The 21,077-nt window shown below is 38.6% G+C and overlaps 1 protein-coding gene across 6 annotated transcripts in view; it reads left to right on the forward strand.

Annotated features, from left to right (window-relative positions):
* Positions 1 to 17,243, forward strand: part of STAU1 (staufen double-stranded RNA binding protein 1) — a 47,105-nt gene extending 29,862 nt beyond the window's left edge. For 3 of the 6 annotated variants that reach the window (XM_039497911.1, XM_039497910.1, XM_039497913.1), the window contains 11 exons: positions 3,422 to 3,560; positions 4,339 to 4,504; positions 6,646 to 6,744; positions 8,154 to 8,384; positions 8,986 to 9,129; positions 10,071 to 10,217; positions 11,797 to 11,869; positions 13,049 to 13,368; positions 14,158 to 14,280; positions 15,939 to 16,024; positions 16,740 to 17,243. In XM_039497911.1, coding sequence (XP_039353845.1) covers positions 3,422 to 3,560; positions 4,339 to 4,504; positions 6,646 to 6,744; positions 8,154 to 8,384; positions 8,986 to 9,129; positions 10,071 to 10,217; positions 11,797 to 11,869; positions 13,049 to 13,368; positions 14,158 to 14,280; positions 15,939 to 16,024; positions 16,740 to 16,827 — 1,616 coding nt within the window. In that variant the 3' untranslated portion in view covers positions 16,828 to 17,243. The remainder of the gene's footprint in view (positions 1 to 3,421; positions 3,561 to 4,338; positions 4,505 to 6,645; positions 6,745 to 8,153; positions 8,385 to 8,985; positions 9,130 to 10,070; positions 10,218 to 11,796; positions 11,870 to 13,048; positions 13,369 to 14,157; positions 14,281 to 15,938; positions 16,025 to 16,739) is intronic. The other 3 variants (XM_039497912.1, XM_039497914.1, XM_039497915.1) reach the window with 2 other exon arrangements.
* The last annotated feature ends 3,834 nt before the right edge of the window (positions 17,244 to 21,077 follow it).

The raw sequence follows: 21,077 nt of genomic DNA on the forward strand, positions 1-21,077 counted from the left end.
TTGATGTGAAGGATGCCTGTTTTCACATAGACACCTACCCTGCTCAAACGTTTTCTCAGATTCACGGTGGACTGCAACCACTTTCTATATGAAGTACTCCCTTTTGTCATTGCTTCTGCCCCCAGGGTCTTTATCAAGGTATTATCTATAGTAGCAGCCTATATCAGACACAAAACCTATATGCCAAGAAGCCTGTGCATCGACTTTGGCAATGCTGCATCTCCTCTCCTTATTGGGACTCAGTGTAAACTTTGAAAAGTCCATCACCCCAGTGCAAACTTTAGGCTTTATCAGTGCATCCTTAAACATGATTGTGGCAAGGGCTTACCTGCCGATGGACAGGTTTCAGATTACAAATGATCTGAGAGACCAGGTCATAAGCAACCCTTTGAGCACTTGTCAAGATTTCTCTTTCCTTGGTCACATGACTTGATGTGCTTAGATCATGCTGTTTGCCACACTCTACTTTCATTGCCTGCAGGCTACAAACCGTGTACTCAGCAAACCACCAATCTTAGTTCCATAGTGACTGTTCCCACCAAAATATCATCCCGGCTGTGGTGGAAGAATCCCCTTCAGGTATGTGTGGGTATTTCCTTTCTTGCCTCTCCATTAGACAAGGGCGATCCTTACAAATGCCTTCCTGTTGAGTTGAGGAGCTTAAATGGACAACCCACAGTACAGAGCACCTGGACATTGCAAGCATCCAGGATGCACATCAATGTTCTGGAATTGTGAGCAGTTTGAAAGACTTGCGAAGCCTTTCTCCCATTCATTCAAGATCACCATGCCTTCAGTGTAGGACAACATCATGACTGTCTTGCATCAACAAATGGGGGGAGCAAAATCCTGTCCACCAGCATGCAGAACTGGTTAGTTTGTGGAACTGGTGCATCAGCAGTCCTATCGCCCTGTGGGCAGTCTACCCCCTGGGAAATCAGAACATGCTAGAGGACTCTTTCAGCAGACATTTTGCTGTTGGCCACAAATTGGTGCCACACAACTGTGTGGTGAACCATATTTTTGCTCTCTACAGGACCCCCACTAGGGGCCTGTCCGCCTACCAAATGAACAGGAAGTATGAAATATACTGCTCCAGAAGCTTAGGTTGCCACTCACAGGGCGACACTCTGCTTCTTCTGAGGTCAGACCATCTGAACTATGCCTTCCCTCCACTACCACTCCTACCTCTGGTCTTACAGGAGATTTGGTAGGACAGGGCATGAGTTATCATCATTGCCCTCAACTGGCCCAGATGGTTTTGGTTTACGAGCCTCCTGTGCATTTCATTTTGGGCACTGATTATTACGACATTTTCCAATCTCTTGACCCAAGGAAACAGCAAGAGCAAGCATCCCAACCCCGTCCGCTTCACCTTGGTGTAGTTTTTGGATGGGCATCATCTGTAGAATGATCATGCTCTGTACTTCTCCAGAACATCTTTTCTAGTAGTAGAAAGGAGTTCACTAGAAAATGTCATCTAGCCAAGTGGAGGTGTTTTTCTGTGTGGGCACCTTGACAATGTCTGCCCTCAGAAGCAGCAGCTGTTCCTCTTACCTTTGATTATATTCTTTCCTTAAAGACACCAGATTTGTGTCTTAACTCCTTATGGGTCCACTTGGTAGCAGTTAGTGTATACTATCCACCTTCACATGTTACTTGATCATCATGCATCCACTGACTAGCAAACCTTGGAAAGGCATAATTAGTGTGTGTTTAAAAACAAACAAACAAAAAAAAAGCCTACTTTAATCAGATTTAAAACTTGTTCTTTCGTTACTCAAACCATTAGTTTCTTGTTTCCATGTCTCTTCTGTCCATGAAGGTTGCATTCCTGGTAGCCATCACCTGACCCAAGAGGGTTGGTGAACTTGGAGCACTGATGGTGGAGCTCCTTATGCTATATTCCATAGAGACAAAGTTTCATTACCCTTATGTCCTAAATTAATCCCCAGAGTAGCTTCAGAGTTTCACCTGAGCCAGTCAATTCACTTGTATTCTTTCCAAAACTTGATGCATCCTTAGAGGAAAGGAGGCTCCATTCCCATTTGGTGAGCCTTGGCCTGCAAGGGACAAAAACAATCAGTCTCCCAGACTGTTTGTCGCCATAGTGGAAAACGTTCAGGGTCAGGCTATAGCCTCTCAAAGAATCTCTCAATGGATCTGAGATTGTATTTTGCTCTGTCAGATGTCTAATTTCTCTCTCCCTCTCTTCATGGGGTAAGGGCTCATTTGCACAAGAGCGCAAGTGACATCTGTGGCATCACTTCAGGAAGTGCCTCTACTTGATACCTGCAAAGCAGTTACGTGGAGTTCTAGCCACACATTTCTGAGACGTTGTGCTTTGGTTCAGGACTCCTCTGATGCATCCTTAGGAGTAGTGCTCTTTTGTTTGGCTCTGCCATCTGCACCTTTAACTGTCCCCTTGCATGTCAATCGCCCACAGTGGAATACATGTGGGGACCAGCACTTGAAGAGAAATTACCTTGTAGTAGTTGGAGGTTCTTTGATGTGTAGTCCCTGTTTGTATTCTGCTACCTCCTCCCTCCTCTGCTTTGGATCATCTTTTCGTTTGCAATGGAGAATGAATTGGAGAGGGGATAACTGTCTTGACTTTTTTTATCTCCTTGGTTGGAGGCATAAGGTGAACAAGAGCGTATGTGCGGATGAAGGGATGCTGCTTTCAAAATTCTCTGGCTCCATTTGCACAGTGGAATAGAGATAGAGACCACGCATCTGGAAAAACCTCCTGTTAGTATAAGGGAATTGTCTTTTGTCTTCTAGTTTTGGCCCAAACGCTTTGTTTCATTGGGTCCAAAATTAGAGAGCCATTTATTTCTTAAATGACAATAAAAGTTGCAAGATAATGTAGCAAATCTTCAACCTGGCCGGACCCGCCTGAAGGCAAACAGTTGTGGCTCTTAATGCCATTATACGTCCCTTCCAAATAAACCAATTGCATTGTTTGGAAATGGAGAACTCTAAAGGCCCTCCTTAGCTTATTCATAATTTCCAAATATCTCTTTCCAGTCAAATGCCAAAGGTAAAATTATACAGCTATTTGTTAATATAAAAAGGTACCTCATGGGAAAGAAACCTGCTTTTTTTTGTGGTTTCCCATTCTGTTTGGGGAAAAATAAAGGAAGTATCCTAACAATTTATCAGAACCTAAAAAGCTCAATTGATTGCAACAAGACTTGCCAGTCCAATAGCAGTACTAGATTGCTCTGGGATCCATTTTATATATGTGGTAAACTTTTTGTACACGCTTTCACTCATATTCATATTCACAAATTCACTACTGATTATTTTGATGTGTGCACCAAGAATCTAGTCCCAACCTGTCCTGGTTTGAGAGTTTGCCTGATTTTACTCTGCCTTGACACTTAGACAGCTATATTCTATATTTCTATTTATCTAGATAGTGTAACCCCCACAGTGGAGCTAAATGCTCTTTGCATGAAGCTGGGAAAGAAACCTATGTACAAACCTATTGACCCTTACACAGGGATGAGATCTACCTACAACTATAATATGAGAGGTGGTGCTTATCCTCCACGGTATGTACTACAGTTTTTCAGTTTTGTAATCAGTCCCATACTCTGAGTTACTTTCTTTAATGTGCATGCATTGCTGCTGAGACTTTTTAAATAATATCTCTGAAAATAAAACGTGCCTTAAAAGGACACTCAACTTTAGCCAGTATGTTATTCAGGAATTCTCCTGCCCCAAGTACCTCTGCAAGTTTGTTTTTTACTATCATATTTTCTTTAAATTTTTTTCTTTACTGTGTGGGAAAAAATCCAGAGTGGGGGAAAAGGAGCTAAACAGTGAAATTGTGCAGTTGAGAACATATCATTGTTTCACTAAATAAACTGAAAAAATTTCCTCTAAGTTATAATGTTAGGTCTGAGGAAAAATAGGGAAAACATTTTTAGACATGTTTTATTCTGAAGTTGGCTGTATGCCTTTAAGTATTGACTTTGGTCTAAAATACTTGAGTATAAAAATCCATTGTTCCTTGCTTAGTAATTTGTCAAGTCTATAAAAACTTAATTTACTATGCTATCATTCTGTGCTTCAAAAGTATTAGAAATGTGTTTAACTTTTCCTTGTCTTACAGTTTAGATTTTGTAAGTTTTACAAGTGTAATAAATCCTACATTAAAGTCGTTCAGAGTTAACAGTTAATGTATTCAAATTGGCTCTCTACTATAGGAGTTTATTGTTGAGCTTCAGTTTCTGAGAGACTCATTAATATATAATGTTTAACTCTAAATGTTGACTTTGTAGCTTACCAGCAATTTTTAATCAGGCAAACTTGCCTTTCTAATTTTAGGTACTTTTACCCATTTCCTGTTGGACCCTTACTTTATCAAGTTGAGCTCTCTATTGGAGGACAGCAATTTCATGGGAAAGGAAGAACAAGACAGGCTGCTAAGCATGATGCAGCTGCTAAAGCACTGAAAATTCTGCAAAATGAGCCCCTGCCTGAGAAACCAGAGGTAGGAATTAACCTGAAAATGTCTGAAGTTAATTGTGGTGCCTTAAAAGTTGAAATGCAGTTTTAAATATTCTTTGCTAGTTTAAAAAGAAACTGCACTTCTTGGAAGACTTAATTTTAATGGCTTAACACTAATAGAACCACTATAGGACAAATAGAACTACATCTACACAATCAGGGTTTCCCTGTATGAAGTCATATTCATTGCTTTGTGCTGTCAAAATTCCTGTAGCATTGTCATCAGTAGATTGATCCCTGATGGGTGATAGGCAGCAGGAACAGATAAACTGCTAATATTTAACTGACAGTGTGCTTGGTGCTGTACAAACCTATGGCGAGAGATCTCTCTCACAAGCAACTTGCAGCTTAGTTCAGACACCTCTAGTACATAGGTTCAGTATGAGTTTAACATGATGTAGGAATTTTGCCAGGAGTATGGATATACACTGTAGAATTTTGAAAAGACTTAGAACAGGGGTCGGCAACCTATGGCACACGTGCCAAAGACGGCCCGCGAGCCAATTTTTAATGGCATTCTTAAGGGGTTTGAAGTGGACCACATTGCACTATTGTAGGGGCATGGGTTAAGACCTGAAATGGTCATTCTATGTCCTTTCCTTTCGGTTCTCACGCACCATGGTAGACTCAATGTGTGAATCTGAAATCAGAAAAGTGTTAGAACTTGATGTAAAATCCTTTTGACTACTGCTGTTGATCTGAAATGCCAAATGTCTTAACTACATCTTTTCCTGGGGTGTGCACTCCAAGAGATGAACCTTCTTGCACTAGTACTGATACTGCCTAAACAGCTGTCAGATGCTATGGCACACAGTACGTTTCTCAATTCTCTACTAGTTGTGCCATTGTGTGGACCAGGCTTTGCGAACATAGAGTACATACCCGCATGCCTGTATGTAGTTTGGACTTGGAAGACTGGAAGCCAGCATGATGTACGTAGTATTGAGAGAACCAAAAATATTGGATGTTTTTATTATGAAAAGCATGTTGAGATTTACACATCCTTCTGAAGTGTTTGTAACTCAAACACTAAGTATTAGTAAATGAGAGAGAGAAAGTAAAACTGACTGAAAACAAGTGAAAATGGTAAGTATTTTAGTGTTTACTCATATTTCACTTGGGATGGGAGGTAGGACCATAAATGGTGAGTAGTAAACTAGATTTCTAAATGCTTAATGTCTTAATCTAAGATGGTAGTAACTCAAGTAAGGAAACTGTTTTTTAATTAGAACTATTTTTAACCTGACAAGGCCTCTTCAGAGTATATTTATTTTCCAATTTAAAAAAACTAACCCATTTTCCATATGGTGTTATGGACTGAAGTGATTTGTAAATTGACACTATTTCTCTCCACCATGGTCCCTTCCACGTCAGTGCATGACAGCTCAAGTCCTAGAGTTCCTTAGTCATTGATATTCTGCCTATCAAATTCACTTTTGTACCTTGTGCGGAACACGAGTGCAGTAAGGCCATAGAAACTTTTGAAACAGTAATTTGTGATGTGCTCAAGATAGCATTGCTCTCCTAGTGGAAGGTGCATAATCTTAGACTCAGTCATTTGATTTTTAGGCATTTTCCGAGTGATGCGTTGTAGTGATTTTTTATTTCTCTTGTTAGAAACATCTGCAGAGCAAATGATTAAACAGAAGCATGTGGAGAACATGTTACTACCCCAGAAACTAATTAACCATCACTCATGAGAGTCCCATACATAATTCAAATTTCTCCTGCCTTTCTCTCATCTGATAGTCTTACAATGTCAAATCAGCTTATGAGACTACAGTATTTCACAAGTGTACTTCAATTTGGAAGCCAGGTCATTTAACACTTGAGTTTCTTAACACTTCCAAAAATAGTTTTGAAGCTTATTGCCCTTTGTGGTGTATTTTTTTTTCCTTCCTTCAGAGAACACTTGTGAATCTTATCAGGCTTTTACATAAAACATATTTTTCATTAAACAAGGTTCTTAAGCTTAAGTGTCTATACTATGTCTGGTGTATTGTACATTCTCATCAAAAGTGACAGTAAAGGTTTAGACAACTTAAAGATTTATGAGTTCCGTAAACTGGTTTGCTAACAATTCAATTAGTGGGATCTTTATTTAAGTGATTATGCTTCTTTTAGGTTAATGGAAAAGAACCAGATGATGAAAATCTCAATAAATCTGAAATAAGTCAAGTGTTTGAGATTGCACTTAAAAGGAACTTGCCTGTGAATTTTGAGGTATGTTTATTTTACAAGCTCTAGAGTTATTCTTTAGAATATTAGAGTTAGGATACTAAGCTAAAATTACAGAAAGTGGCTCTGTTTTAGACAAATACAACAGACCTTTAAAACTTCATGTTAGTTCTGAATATGCTTTTATCTTAATGATTATTTATATTAATCTTTAATAGAATTTAAAAAACAAATTCTGCCACCCCAGAATTGGCACCCTATGCTAATTACATCACATGTGAGCAGTGCTGTTGTGGGATAGGCCCCATATCATGCTTTTTTAAAATGAATTCTGAAACGGTCTTGCACTAAACTTTTTTTAAAATCACATCTATAGTTAGGACAATAAAAGCAGAGTTAAGGGAAAGAGTTTAAAGTCTCCCTTTAAAGGCAGGTTACAGAAGCATTTGCTTATTTGTGCACTGATGTGAACAACAAACAAGGTGGGGGTTCCCGTTCCATATTACCCTAATCATGAGTTTACTGTTACTTAAAATTGCCCTCCTGGCTTCAAGAACTGCAGAATCTTTGGCCTCATATGCATAAGTTGTCCTGCCGCTTCTCACTGTCTTGGTTACCTCCTTGTCCATCTTTCTCGCAGCTATTTGTTATCTTAAATGAATATCTGCCAGAGGAACATCTTGCTGCATTAAAACTTTAATTTATCATATTGCTGTGTTGTGCAGAAGACATAGTGATTCTTCACACAAACACCTGAGTTCTTATGAGAGAAAATACAATTGCATATCACTGAATTGCTTTTAATCTGTTGTGTGAAACACTAGATTAATGACAGATTTGTTACATTTTCAATCCTTTGCTTGTCACACACTTGAGTTTAAATTTATATTTATTTTTGAGCTCTTTACTGTCAATTAATATATGGGCATTTGGTGTCTTTAAAACGTGAGTGGAAATAGAGAGTGTTTGTTCAAAGACCTAGTAAGTTGTAGGCAACAGTACCTCACATTTCTGCAGTATGCTCTGTTTCTTGGAACTAAAATCACAGTAGACTCTAGATCCTAAAAATTACTTTTTACTGATCAAATTATTATAATATGAGCCATTTAATGGGGTGATGTTAGTTGGGTGGAAATATACACCAAAAAAAGGAACACTCGTGTTTCCTGTTGAAAGATTAAAAACAGTAAATTAAATATGTCTGTAGCATGTAAAGTCTACTTACAGCTTGCTGTACATAAACTTTTTCAGATATAAATACCTTAGCAAATTATGGATGGGTGGGTAATATCCATTATACTTAGTGATAATGCATTTAAACAGCCACTACCTGGATTGTTTCAGGAATGCTATTCCATGTGAGTGTTCTGCATTTGAGAGTTTTTGTGAGTGAAGTTTGCTATAACCAGTGTGCCCTACCATTTTTAATAAGTGTTTATCACGCTTTCACTCAGTTTTTCCCTCTGAAACAGGTGACAAAGGAAAGTGGTCCTCCCCATATGAAGAGCTTTGTAACCAAGGTGTTCGTTGGAGAATTTATGGGTGAAGGTGAAGGAAAGAGCAAGAAGATCTCAAAGAAAAATGCTGCAATAGCAGTCCTAGAGGAACTGAAAAAACTGCCACCCCTTCCTATGGTTGAGAAAATGAAGCCACGAATCAAAAAGAAAACAAAATCAATAGTGAAGGTAAAAAAATACTTTATGGTTGACCCAAATTTAACTATTGTAAAATGTCATAGAGTGAGGGATATTCCCAAGCTGATTATAAATCACCTTTTCAAATGCTGCACCTAAACTAGCAGTCCCAAGCTGCAATTGAGATGTTAGTTAACCTGCATCCACTGTTAATGGAGATCTGGCCTCAGTGTTGCACTAACGAGGAATTGTTAGTTTTGAGAGCAATGAGAAAACACATGGAAGAATGTTTACCCTATAAACTACTAGTTTTATCTTATTTTCAAGCTTCTACGGACACTGCAGTTTGTCGATTAGTTTTAGTGATGCCACCTCCCTCAGAGACTGCACTTTCAGCACTAGTCTCCTAACATTCAAAATAAGCTGAACTTGTGACACTTTCTGGTGGCAGGTTATCGAAGAACTAAGTTGGCTACTTCCATTTGGCTATTGGTATTGCTCTTTGTAGTGTTTCATAAAGCAGGTTTTGGTGGTTTTTTAGAGAAGCTAAAGCCTAGAGTTGAATGAATGAATTGGCACACTACATTTGGGATTACTGTACTCAAATATTCACAAGTGTCAGCTTATTTCTTCAACGTTATTTCCACCTTAGCTGCAAACAAGCCCAGAATATGGCCAAGGAATGAATCCCATTAGCAGACTTGCTCAGATACAGCAGGCCAAAAAAGAGAAGGAGCCAGAGTACATGCTCATCACAGAACGTGGTCTTCCAAGGCGCAGGGAGTTTGTTATGCAGGTTTGTATATTGATTTCAGATCTCTGGTTGCCTGGCTTTGATTTTTATTTTTTTTTAAGCTTAGGGTTACCAGACTTTACAACAATGATAAATGTAGTTAGCAGGATTGCACCCTTCATTCCACTGAACTCGTTAGGAAATATTTCCTCTGACTCCACTGGAGCAGGATAAGGACTCAAGACAGCAAATCTCTCCTATCTTGAGTCCTGTCAAAACGCTGGATAGATTGCTGGAAGACTCTCTCATACCTACATCATGCTCTAATTTTCTTTTTTAGCAAAAATAAAACTAATGTGAATAACAAAGTGCTGCCAAATATGATAGTAGGTGCTTCAGACATCTAAAATGTGGGCTTCATTGAAATATAGCTCTGAGAATCCCTTGACTTTTTTCAATAGTTTCCTTCTCCCATTAAAAGTGCTGTGGTCCAAAATCTCACTTTGCATTTCAAATCCCAGTAATTTGGTAGTATTTGTGATAGTAGGTATTCTACTGATTCGTGGTTGATTAACTACCATCCCTTGGTAGTTAAAGTGCTTAAATGCTTTCCAGCCCTTTGTCTTTTATGCTGAGCAAGGCAGAAAACTACCACTGTGTAGAAGGATGTCAATTCTTACTGCACTTGCATTGCACCAAGAAAGCTGCATAATTCTGAACCAATTACTTTAACTTGGTGACTTGTTGAATATAAATTTCCTGGCTTGACAGAGCATTTAAGCCAGTGCCAAAGTGAGATAATGAAATACAGCCGATCATTCTATTTGTATGCGGCTTTATGCTGTGGAGCTCATGATCAATTATATCAAAAGGCAAACTTGGTTACGACAATAAATCAATTCAGCTGATTCTCTGATCACTCAGACCATATTTGAGACAAATGGGCCACTAATGAGCATACACTGGTTTTACTTTTATAAGGATTTATTTTCTGTTTCTTCCAGGTGAAAGTTGGCATGCACACAGCTGAAGGAATGGGTACGAACAAGAAAGTGGCTAAACGCAATGCGGCTGAAAACATGCTGGAGCTTTTAGGTTTCAAAGTCCCCCAACCTCAACCCCCAAAGCCAGCACTAAAGACAGAAGAGAAGGTAACACGTTTTTAATTTACTACCACTTGGTATTTCAGCAAACGTTGAGTGAAATGATGACTGGCAGGGGTCAAGAGTATACCAAGTTCATACTTCCCACTGCAGCACACTTGACAAGAGGCAGCAGTGATCCAGCTACAATGCATTGAGTGAAAGGGAGTGCCAATTAGTACTGCCTGTTGGTATCAAAGCCCCAGTGAGTTTCTGAACAAGGGTATAATCATGGCCCTATGCACTAGCCACTGGGTGCAGAGTAGTGTTGGGGCACATATAATAACATCTTGACAGTACTAGATCTGCTCCTGACTTATGCAAGCATAATGTTGCCGGAGGACCGTCTCTTCACAGAATGGGTCAGAACCTGAGATATTTAAAGTCATTGGTCTGAGGACCTAGGCTTCAGGTGGCTTATATCAGACCTCATGATAACATTATTTTTATGTAGCTTAATAGTGGATACTGTGGGGTACTTAAAACAATTGAACAGTTTTTACCTTGGTTGATACCTTAAAAGTTTGACTTCTACTGACTTAGCATACTTCACAATGAGGCTTGAAATTAACGAGATATTATTTTTCTCCCTTTGTACTCCAGTGTTGTCTATGTCATTACTGCTCTAGGAACAGTGATAACTAAGGTTAAAATTTTGTCATGGTTATTTTTAGTAAAGGTCACAGGCAATAAACAAAAATTCACAGAAGCCGTGACCTGTCTGACTTTTGCCGCTGCGACTCTATGGTTTCCCCCACCTCTGTGGTGGCTGGGAGCTGCAGGTTCTCTCCCTGCCCCCCTCTCCCCCCCCAAGGCTGTCCCTAGTCGCTGGAACCCCAAGGAGGGCACCCTGAGGAGGCTGTCACCTGTTGCTGGAAACCTGCAGGGGCCCCGCTGGCTGCCAGCTCCAGTCCCGCAACCCCAGGGGCTGAAGCAGAAAATGTCACGGAGGCCTCTGGAAGTCAGTCTCCATGACCTCTGACACATAAATGTAGCCTTAGTGATAACTAATGTTCATTTAACTGGCTATACTTCAGTAAGCTGTTTGCATATAGGCCCTACACAAACAACTTTGGCATTTGATGTCTTGGGTGGGAGTGGTGAACTCTTCCAAAATTTATAAAATGGACAGGGTCAAAACTTGGCTTAATTTGAAACCATGAATTAATGGATAGCTTTTTAACACATCCTTCCAGTTACAATTGATACAGTACCATAATATTTCCATTTGAGAAGGCATAGTAATCTCCGGCAACTCTTATGGCTGTGCAGTCAGCTTTAAAGATTCAGACTAAGCTTTATTATCTTCAGCCTAGGTTCACTTTAGCCCACTCAGTTTAAGAGTACGAACCCAGAGTATCCAGTTCTGAGCTACAATGATTTTCAGTGGTACTTACTCATAGACTAAATGTAGTCTTGCCTACCTAGTGTGTATATGATTCACTTAATTTATTTTGTTCTTGCATGGTTATGTAAAGATTAAGTTCTGGGTATGCAACTGGAATCCTTTTCTAAAGTTTTATGACAATTGAATCACTTAGATCTTGAAATCTTTAAGGAAAAGTTATTGATGTTTGGGTTTTTTTAGACGCCAGTAAAGAAACCAGGTGATGGAAGAAAAGTAACCTTCTTTGAACCAGGCACTGAAGAAACTTCAGCTAGTAAGTGAAATTACTGAAATTAATTTGGCCCTTTATTTTATTATAGGTGTATGTTTGCAAGACATGTTTGTTTCTTGATTTGATTGCTGCACTTAGCCTGCTGTGTGTATGGAGTACCAGATGAGCTTTCTTTAAGGAGCTGCCTTATTGCAAATGGTTCTGGTTCCGCTAGTGAGGTCTCAGATGAATGAGCATGGATTTATGTGAATTAGTCCTTAAAGTTTATTAATAGAGGGGCTTGATTCTGCCCCAAGTTACACCCATCTTCCAGCTATTAAACCTCATTTGCTTCCAAGATCATTTTCGTGGCTTGTGCTCTGACTTTGTCACCCCTTCCCTCATCCATTTCTAGTGTTGGTCCTGTAGTCCTGCCCTACCTAATTTATCTATTCTACCAGGATGCTGACCCCTGTCTTTGATCTGCCACTATACCTACCCTTCAAATACACCTCCTCACATTCTCCCATGCTTCTCCGTATTGGCCTCTGTCAGGGGTTAGGGAAACAGAACTCCTGCAAAAGATCACTACCTTATCCTCTTTGAAATCTCTTCTTAAATCTAACTTCTGCTGTGGTGCCTACAAATAACTATTGGTTGACAACAGTTAGGCAGGCGGTGAGCTGTGACTTCTGCGTATTGTATGACACGCCTGCTTACAAACCTCGTGTTCCTCCTCATGTGTTCTCCTCAACCTGCTGTGTCTTGTCATAACCTAGACTGTAAGCTGTCTTGGTCCAGGATTCTTTTTACTGCCTGTACAGTGCTTAGCACAGTGAAGTCTGGTCATTGTGAAGTTCCCTGTGCTGCTACTGTGATTCAAATAACGTAGTAAAGTAAGAGACCCTGATGTCAAAGGCCACCTGGAGTCTAGCTGCAGCAATGCAAGATTGCCCCACTGGAGAAGCTGTGGTCAGGGCACTTAGGAATAAAGGGGCACCTTTGGCAGGAACAGCCATTGCACTGAATAATTCATTCAACACAGCATTGCAAATACTACCTGGGGTGCAGTTGCACCCTTCTTAAACAGTGAAGATGAATCAAGCCCAGTAAGTATGACTACTTTTGGAACACAAGAGAAACTTGTAGATGTTTAGAGATTTATAAATTGTTATATGCATGCTGACAAGGCTCCTTTGTAAATGGCTAGAATCTATTTAATGTGTACCTCTGTCTCTTCAGGTAATAAAGATGAGGAGTTTAGGATGCCTTATCTCAGCCATCAGCAGCTTCCTGCTGGAATTCTTCCCATGGTCCCAGAGGTTGCACAAGCTGTAGGAGCCAATCAAGGACACCACACCAAAGAGTTCAACAGGGCAGCCCCTAATCCTGCCAAGGCTACAGTAACAGCCATGATTGCTAGAGAGCTGTTATATGGTGGTACATCTCCTACTGCTGAGACCATATTGAAGAATAACAACTCATCAGGCCACGTACCCCATGGACCACTCACTAGGCCCTCTGAACAATTGGACTATCTTTCCAGTGTTCAGGGAATCCAGGTAAATGTTCAATCTGAGGTATATCTGGAAGAATATTACATAGGGTTTACCCTATTAGATTAGACCATTATTTAATAAAATACTCTGCCAATTGCTTCTGATTTTGAGAGTACTTAAGTTGCCCTCAGCTTCCTATTAATATTTCTCTTCAGCTGGAAAACCTTTTGAATTTTAGAGTTTTAGTATTTGAAATATGCATTTCTTTGATGCATCTTCTACCTTAATTGAGTGCTACTATGATGCATGTTCTACCTTAACTGTGTGCTACTACGAAGTCTATTTTTAAGAAATGGAATTAAGTTCCATTTTGTACAGTATTTCCTTAATGTGAGAATATACAGCCAATATTGGCCGATCCAAATTTAAGTTTCTGAAAAAGCCCTGGGCACTTTGACACTTGCTGTAGGCTACAAATTATTCATCTTCTATATTCTCTTTAATCGGAATTTACATTTCAATTACTGCATTGCATTAATACACAAAGAATTTCATGGATAAATTATATTATGAAGAATTTAAAATGGCAAGTATCGATGGTCGGAATAAAGACAGCAGTGGTAACTTTTATACAGCACCTTTCATCTAGGAGCTCTTATACGTGTTCAAGAACTATTACAGGTTCAAAGTTAGGTTTCAGAATAAATAGTTTTACTAGTTTTTATAAGAATCATTGCTCAATTAGAGTGAACATGGTTTCATGGTGAGGGCTGAGACTACATAGTGACTGGAATACATTTACTCTTTTCACAGTTCATTGAGAATAACTGAAGCATTTTTCTTTTTCCTCAGGTGGAATACAAAGACTTTCCAAAAAATAACAAGAACGAGTTTGTATCTCTTATAAACTGTTCCTCTCAGCCACCACTGATCAGCCATGGAATTGGAAAGGATGTAGAATCTTGCCATGATATGGTATGACGACTATCACTGATATACTGTCTTCTTTGGTCTGCATTGAGCAAGGGGTGCAATTGATTGTCATTTCACAGCCAAATATCTGTGCTGTGTAATTGTCTGGTTAATTTTTGTCTGACATGTTGCAAGCCTCAGAAGCACTTAAATTGATTTATGCTATACTGATGATGTACTTCAGGTGTAGAATTGACATTTAAAATGCTAAATACATGCTCACCATTTTGGCCTATAAAATGTACTTGCTTTCTTATCTTGCTGTGGTTAGTTAGCTTACATGATCATTTAGTAAAGAAAATGTATACAGTGAACTTTCAGAACATAAATGCCTATCAATATTTTCTCATTGGGAACTGAGATACATTTATATCTGATTCTATAATATTTCTTCAGGCTAGACTTCCTGCTAGGAAGTAAACCAAGATGGAAGCAATGTCATTCCCATTAGATAGCACAAGACAATCTCAAATCTATTCTGTTTTAAAAGGAGATCTTTGTTAACAATGGTTTTGAACAATGGTTCCTTACAAAAGGATGACTCTCCTAGACTGTAAACTTTGAGGGAGAGACCTCATCTTTGTACCAATCTGAAAAGTGCTTATATTGTTGGTAACATGCATCTAGTCCATTACAACTTTGAAAAAGTTTGTCATTCCTGGGCTGTTCAGTGGTGAATTGTATTCTAACTGACAGCCTCAGACTGTTAGCATGGCAGCTTTTTAACTCTTAAAATATTTTTTTTGGTGTGATTTAAATTATATTTATCTTTATACTTGGACTCTATATAGTGATTTTATAATCTTTTAAATTTTTCTAGAGATTTCTTTTTAACCTGACTTATGTCCTCACTTTGGAGTATTCATAGATATTTACCCATCTTGTTCAAAGAATGTATATAAGATTAGGCATACAAACAGATGTTATAGGAAAAACTGTAAATTTGGGGAAGAAACTTTGAGACCAGCCTTACGAAGTAATTGCACGTCTCTTGCACATGTTCATATATTTCTTTAATTTATGCATATGACATAACTAACCTTTAAGGTTAATATTAAACCAAAAAATAATTGTTTAAAAAAAGAGAATAGTCCAAGTCTGATCCTAATCAAATTACTTTAAAATCCTTTTCAGTTCAGCCCAGAAGATGACCTGTTTGTCACATAGTGACAAAATACGCATGGTCTGTTAAATAGTAATCACACTGTACCTATATTTGTATCCATATTTTCATCCAAATATAACTTAGTAGCTCACTTTTCCCGCAAAGCATTTTCTAATTCTGTTCATTTTAACCATCTGTGCCAAGTGTCAATATGGTTAGAAATAAATAATTGGTAATGACCTCTTTAATGACATGAGTAGCAGGCCAGTGGTGGTGGTCATGTTTGGCACTGTTGGATCCATTGTCCCATCCCCTAAGAACAAATGCAGTAGGAAATCCAAAGCCACAGCATCCCGCTACTGTATAGTGCTACAAGATGCTTTTAGAAGTTGAAACCTTCATCCTTCCTCACTACTAACTACACTGGAGGAAAAAACTTAGACTTGGCTTTACGTTGATACCCAGTTTCAGGTTGGCTTTTAGTCCTGTTTTTCCCCCAAATGAACTAAAAGAAAATGACACATTAAAAACACTAAATGTTGTCTCTTTTCTTTAGGCTGCACTGAACATTTTAAAGTTGCTGTCTGAGTTGGACCAACAAAGTACAGAGATGCCACGACAAGGAAATGGACCAATGTCTGTGTGAGTGGAAGAAATTAATTCTGGCCAATATTTTTCCCTTGCAGTAAAGTAAAAGCAGCTTTGACCTTTAAGGGCAGTCTTACCTCAGGCAAATAAGATGTTGTATGGTTGGTTGGTCGGTCTTTGGTTTTTTTTGGCCAGGAAAGTTAAAATATCAAACTATATCATCTTGATAAGGGCGAGAGAGCAAGTTTTATGACTAAGCTTGGACATTTTTATGACAGGCCAAAGAAAAGTTATTGGGCCTCATACAAGGGTAATTGGGTGAAATGTCATGGCTCATGATATATACAGGTAGTCTAACTAGATCATCTGTCTCTTTTTTGGTCTTTTGCGCCATGAATCAATTACTCTTACCCACTTGCTTTAACAAATGTTTAGTAGTTCCTTTTTTCAGAAAGTCTTCTGAATATGTAACCATAAACAGAATATCCAGGTTAGCCAGCTTACTGTCATGTAAATTGTCACCTTTATGGAACTGTAAATGAACTTCCTTTGCTGATCAAAGTAACGTTCTTTTGCAAGAAGTTTGAGCTAATTAAATTGTGGCACTGGCAGCACACTTTCTATCAATTTAGAAAAAACATTATGGGAGCCTGTTGGTTCACGTGAATTTTTTTGTGTGAATATAAAATCCTCTGTAGAGACAGTTAATGTTAGTGAAAATAGCATTACAGGAGGATCCTCTGAGTAACATGGTGTTTCTCATTTCTAGATGTGTGAAACAAGAAATGGAAAGTGACCCTCTCCTCAAACCGGCTAACTCAAACACTTTGGGACAAACACTGGACAGCACTGCCTGAAAAGGCTTTTGACTGGACCCAAACTGAAAGCACCAGAGAAAATCAAATGCTTCCTATTAATGTAACCTAACTGTTTTAGAGTGCTACAGTCTTTCCAACCTACTGTAGTATCTAAATCATAACCGTTGCTTTTTCTTCAAAGTGATAAATTTTTAGTTTCATTATACTGTTTTGATTGAAATGACACTATAAATTTTTCATTTAAAAGTTTCTTAATTGTATCTAGAACAATAGCACAGTTTAGAAACTTTGTCTTCTGAGACTGATGTTATCTGTGAACTAACTTGGGAAGATCATATCCATGTATGTGGTTATTTTGTTTTTATTGAAATAGCAAAGTTTCATTGGAAACAAATTGTGTGCCCTCAATTTAAAAAAAAAAAAAAAAAAAAAGTCAAGGACTTTGGCAGACTTAACTTAATTCTCCAACGGTTGTATGAATTAACCATTTTAGGAATTTTAAACTTTGTTTGATTTTTGGTTAATTTCTAGTTTTCTTGAGGGGGATGGGGGGACTCGAATGCAACAGGAGTTTAAATAATCTCTGATCTATGTTTTAAAGATTGTGTGTTTTGTGTATGTATATATGTGTGTGTGTGTATACATACATATATATATAGTGGCACACAACTCACTACATTACAGGATATGATCTCAATGTAGTGCATATAAAACTGCAGATTGATTTTCCTTGAGTGCTTTATACTGTTTAATTACATCTCCATGTAGGGCTGAAAAAAATTACCTATGTTTATATATAAACTGTGTTGCTTTTGATGTTGTGTTATTGCGCACAATTCTGTGTGCAATAAGTTTTTTGCATATGGTCCAGGTAAAGCACGATAGCCTTGCAAGTTAAGTACTGCTTCAGTTCATTGTTTACGCTGGAATTTTTTCTCCCCATGGAATGTAAGTAAAACGTAGTGTTTGTCTCAAATAAATGGTAATACTAAAAAAATTTTGGTTAATTTATTCTTGAATGCCATTACTGGGGCTCCTTTTTGATAGGATTTGTAATGCTTGTGATATAGTACGGGCTGTAATGTAAAACTATGAAGTAACTGTACAACGGTTAATCAATAACCTATAAATAACTACTTTTTAGTAATGTGGAGGTTGACAAACTGGCTAGGTGAAGGAAATTCAAAAGTAATATGGGTACATTCTGTCTTTGGTGCCACAATGTCTAGCTTAAATACATTAATGGGAGTCTTACAAAATCATGTTATGATTTTGTAAAGCAACATGGCATAGCAGGTTGAAATGATATCAATACTTAGATCTCTACTTTTAAGTTTTCTTGCTTGCTTGTAATTTGTGTCATAATCTTAGCTTTGCACAGAGTAATTGTTTGGGGGTACTACTTAAACACCTAAAACCTTCCCTCTAGCAGCAAGAATTGGCACCATAGACTGACACACAACAATGTAACATTTGGATGTGAATTACCGTAAATGTATATTTAACTGGTAACCTGTAGCAGCTCTTCCTAAATATCTACATGCAGTATGTGAAGTAAATGTTCTTCTGAAAAGCAGTTACTGCACATGCTGTTTATTCAAAGTTAAATGTCTCGGCCATATTAAACCTTATTTTGTTCACATTATTAAGCAATTGGGCCATACTAACTCCTTACCAAATTTTTATTAAATCAAAGTTGTTTTTGATCATTATAAGTGCAAAAAGCATTGTAAAGTTTTTTTACATTTGTAGAACTAAAATGCTGTAAATTTAAAAATTAAAAAAAAAGACTTGCTAGGCTGAGACTCTGTATTGCAAATTCTTACAACCAACTTAGAAATTCCCTGGAAAATCGTTCATAATGGAAAACCTGAATGATGGTGCAGGTGGTCACCATAAGTCTCTACTATGCAGTTGGTTAACTCTCTTCTCACTAAGCTGAACAGGACAGCCTACAGTTCTGGCTGTCTTGGCTTGTGTAGCTGTTGAGGTATTACAGTGAACTTTTAACAAAACTGCATAAAAATATCAAATGTCTATACTATCAAATACCTACTCCATTCCTAGAGGCACTTGCACCATAGTTGCATGTTGTACATTAGACACAGGATAAGATCCCTGGCCCAAGTAGCCTGGAGTCAAAGCCAGATAACAGGACATCAGATTACTGGGGAGGTAGGTAGTAGGTGGGGCAAACGGAGAGCATTTTATTTTTTTCACCTGGAGCTGTACTCATTTGAGCTGCTTTGATACGTTATTGCTTGGGTTTTGTCTATTTAGTCTACTCTTGATGCAGAGTAGGATAGGACAAGTGTGTAATAAATACCCAGCTTTTATATAGTATTTTCCATTAGTAGATCTCAGTGCTTTACGAAGGAAGCCATATCATTATCCCCATTTTACAGATGGAGAAACTGAGGTACTTGGCGGTGAAGTGACTTGCCCAACATCACCCAGCAGGCTAGTAGCAGACCTGAAAATAAAACCCAAGTTTTCTGAATCCCTGTCCAGTATCCACTAGGCAACACTGCCTCTGACTTTTCTCTATGCTAAACTCCTATTGCTTTGATCCTCTTAGATCCCTAAAAATGTGCGTGCATGTGACTAAAATGTACAGTGTTCACCACTGGCCAAACTCATCCCACTGAAGTCAAAATCCCACTGCAGGTCTATAATTCTGGTAAGTCTTATTTTTGCTAATAAGCCTCATATAAGCAGACTGCAAGATTTAAAATTCTAAAAACATGCCTTTGCATCAGACTCTTGGCTTAATTGGTTTTAGTAATTTTTTCACGCAATGGGAGATTTTGACAAACAGTCGAACCAGTCCAGGAGCCTTTTCTGCTCTCATTAATCAAACAGTCTAGCAAATGGATAATCTTCCTGGGTTTATCTTTTTGTCTAAGTTTAGGGTTACTGACTATAACAATATCAGTGTCCCAGAACCTAACAAACGTTCAACAAGGGGATAAGCTTTGCAGACCAAAAAGTCATGCAATTTAGTCATACAGTAGAACCTCCGAGTTACAAACATCTCAGGAATGGAGGTTGTTCATAACTCTGAAATGTGTGTAACTGTGAACAAAACCTTATGGTGGTTCTTTCAAAAGTTTGCAGCTGAACATTGACTTAATACAGCTTTGAAACTTTACTATGCAGAAGAAAAATGCTGCTTTCCTTTTATTTTTTTAGTAGTTTACGTTTAACACAGCACTGTACTGTATTTGCTTTTTTCGTCTCTGCTGCTGCCTGATTGTGTACTTCTGGTTCCAAATGAGGTGTGTGCTGACTGGTCAGATCTTAATGTTGGTGTTCATAACAGATTATATTGTACTGAGTTTGCCTTTCAAATCGCGACTGAGTGTAAGGAAAATCTAACATTTAAAATATCTAGTCCTGTTCTACCACTCACTCTCAACAATTACACTAATAGCAGTTGAGACAGTGATCTTTCTTTTCAGTCTTTGCTTTCTCTCACATAGTAGTAATAGCATTTATATAGCACTTTACATGTTCTTAGCACTGTATAGACACCAATCCTCACAACATCCCTGTGAGGTAGGTGAGAGAGTTCAGTTTACACCAGCTTTCAGCATCGAAATCAACACACACTCTTAAGGCAAGCTTCACATTGAGTCTTCTAACATTTATAAATGGCATCTGTTTCTCATACTTGTATCCGCAGCACTGGTTTGCCTCCTGTGCAGTGGAACTGAGACGACCTATCTGCTCAACCATGTCTCTTCCTCTTGTCACCAAGTGGTCTGCCTCGAGCTGAGGCAAGCACTCCCTCTTCAGCCATTGCCTTTAGGCACAAATCCTACCGGGATGGGAGCAGCTTTAGATTAGGGTCCCTTCCTCCAAACTTCAGAGCAGACCAGTGATGTCTGGAACCGTCGGCTCTCCCTGTCTCACAGCAGCAGGGTGTGGAGCATGTAAACAAATGTCCCATCTGTGAAGTGTCTGTCCAGGCAGCAACTAAAATAGAATTGTCTAGTCTGTTCCCAGGGAAAGAAACTGTCTTGGAGATGGGAGGATCTTCCCCTGGCACAGCATCTATCCACATCACAAAACAAGCATGTGCATAGCATGTATTTACCAGACACCTAGCTTTAACTAACAAGGCCTCTGAGTCCCAATTAGACTAAGGTATTCCTATAAAGTCCTAAAATGGGCATTCAAGCAGCCATCCTGTAAGATTCTCCCAGTGTTCTAATGGAATATCCCCACAACCAAGGGGATATAGCTGATGAAAAACAGGGTGGGGGGAAATCATTTTTTTGAAATTT

Source organism: Mauremys reevesii, linkage group 13 (assembly GCF_016161935.1).
Source record: "Mauremys reevesii isolate NIE-2019 linkage group 13, ASM1616193v1, whole genome shotgun sequence".
Classification (NCBI taxonomy): Eukaryota; Metazoa; Chordata; order Testudines; family Geoemydidae; genus Mauremys; species Mauremys reevesii.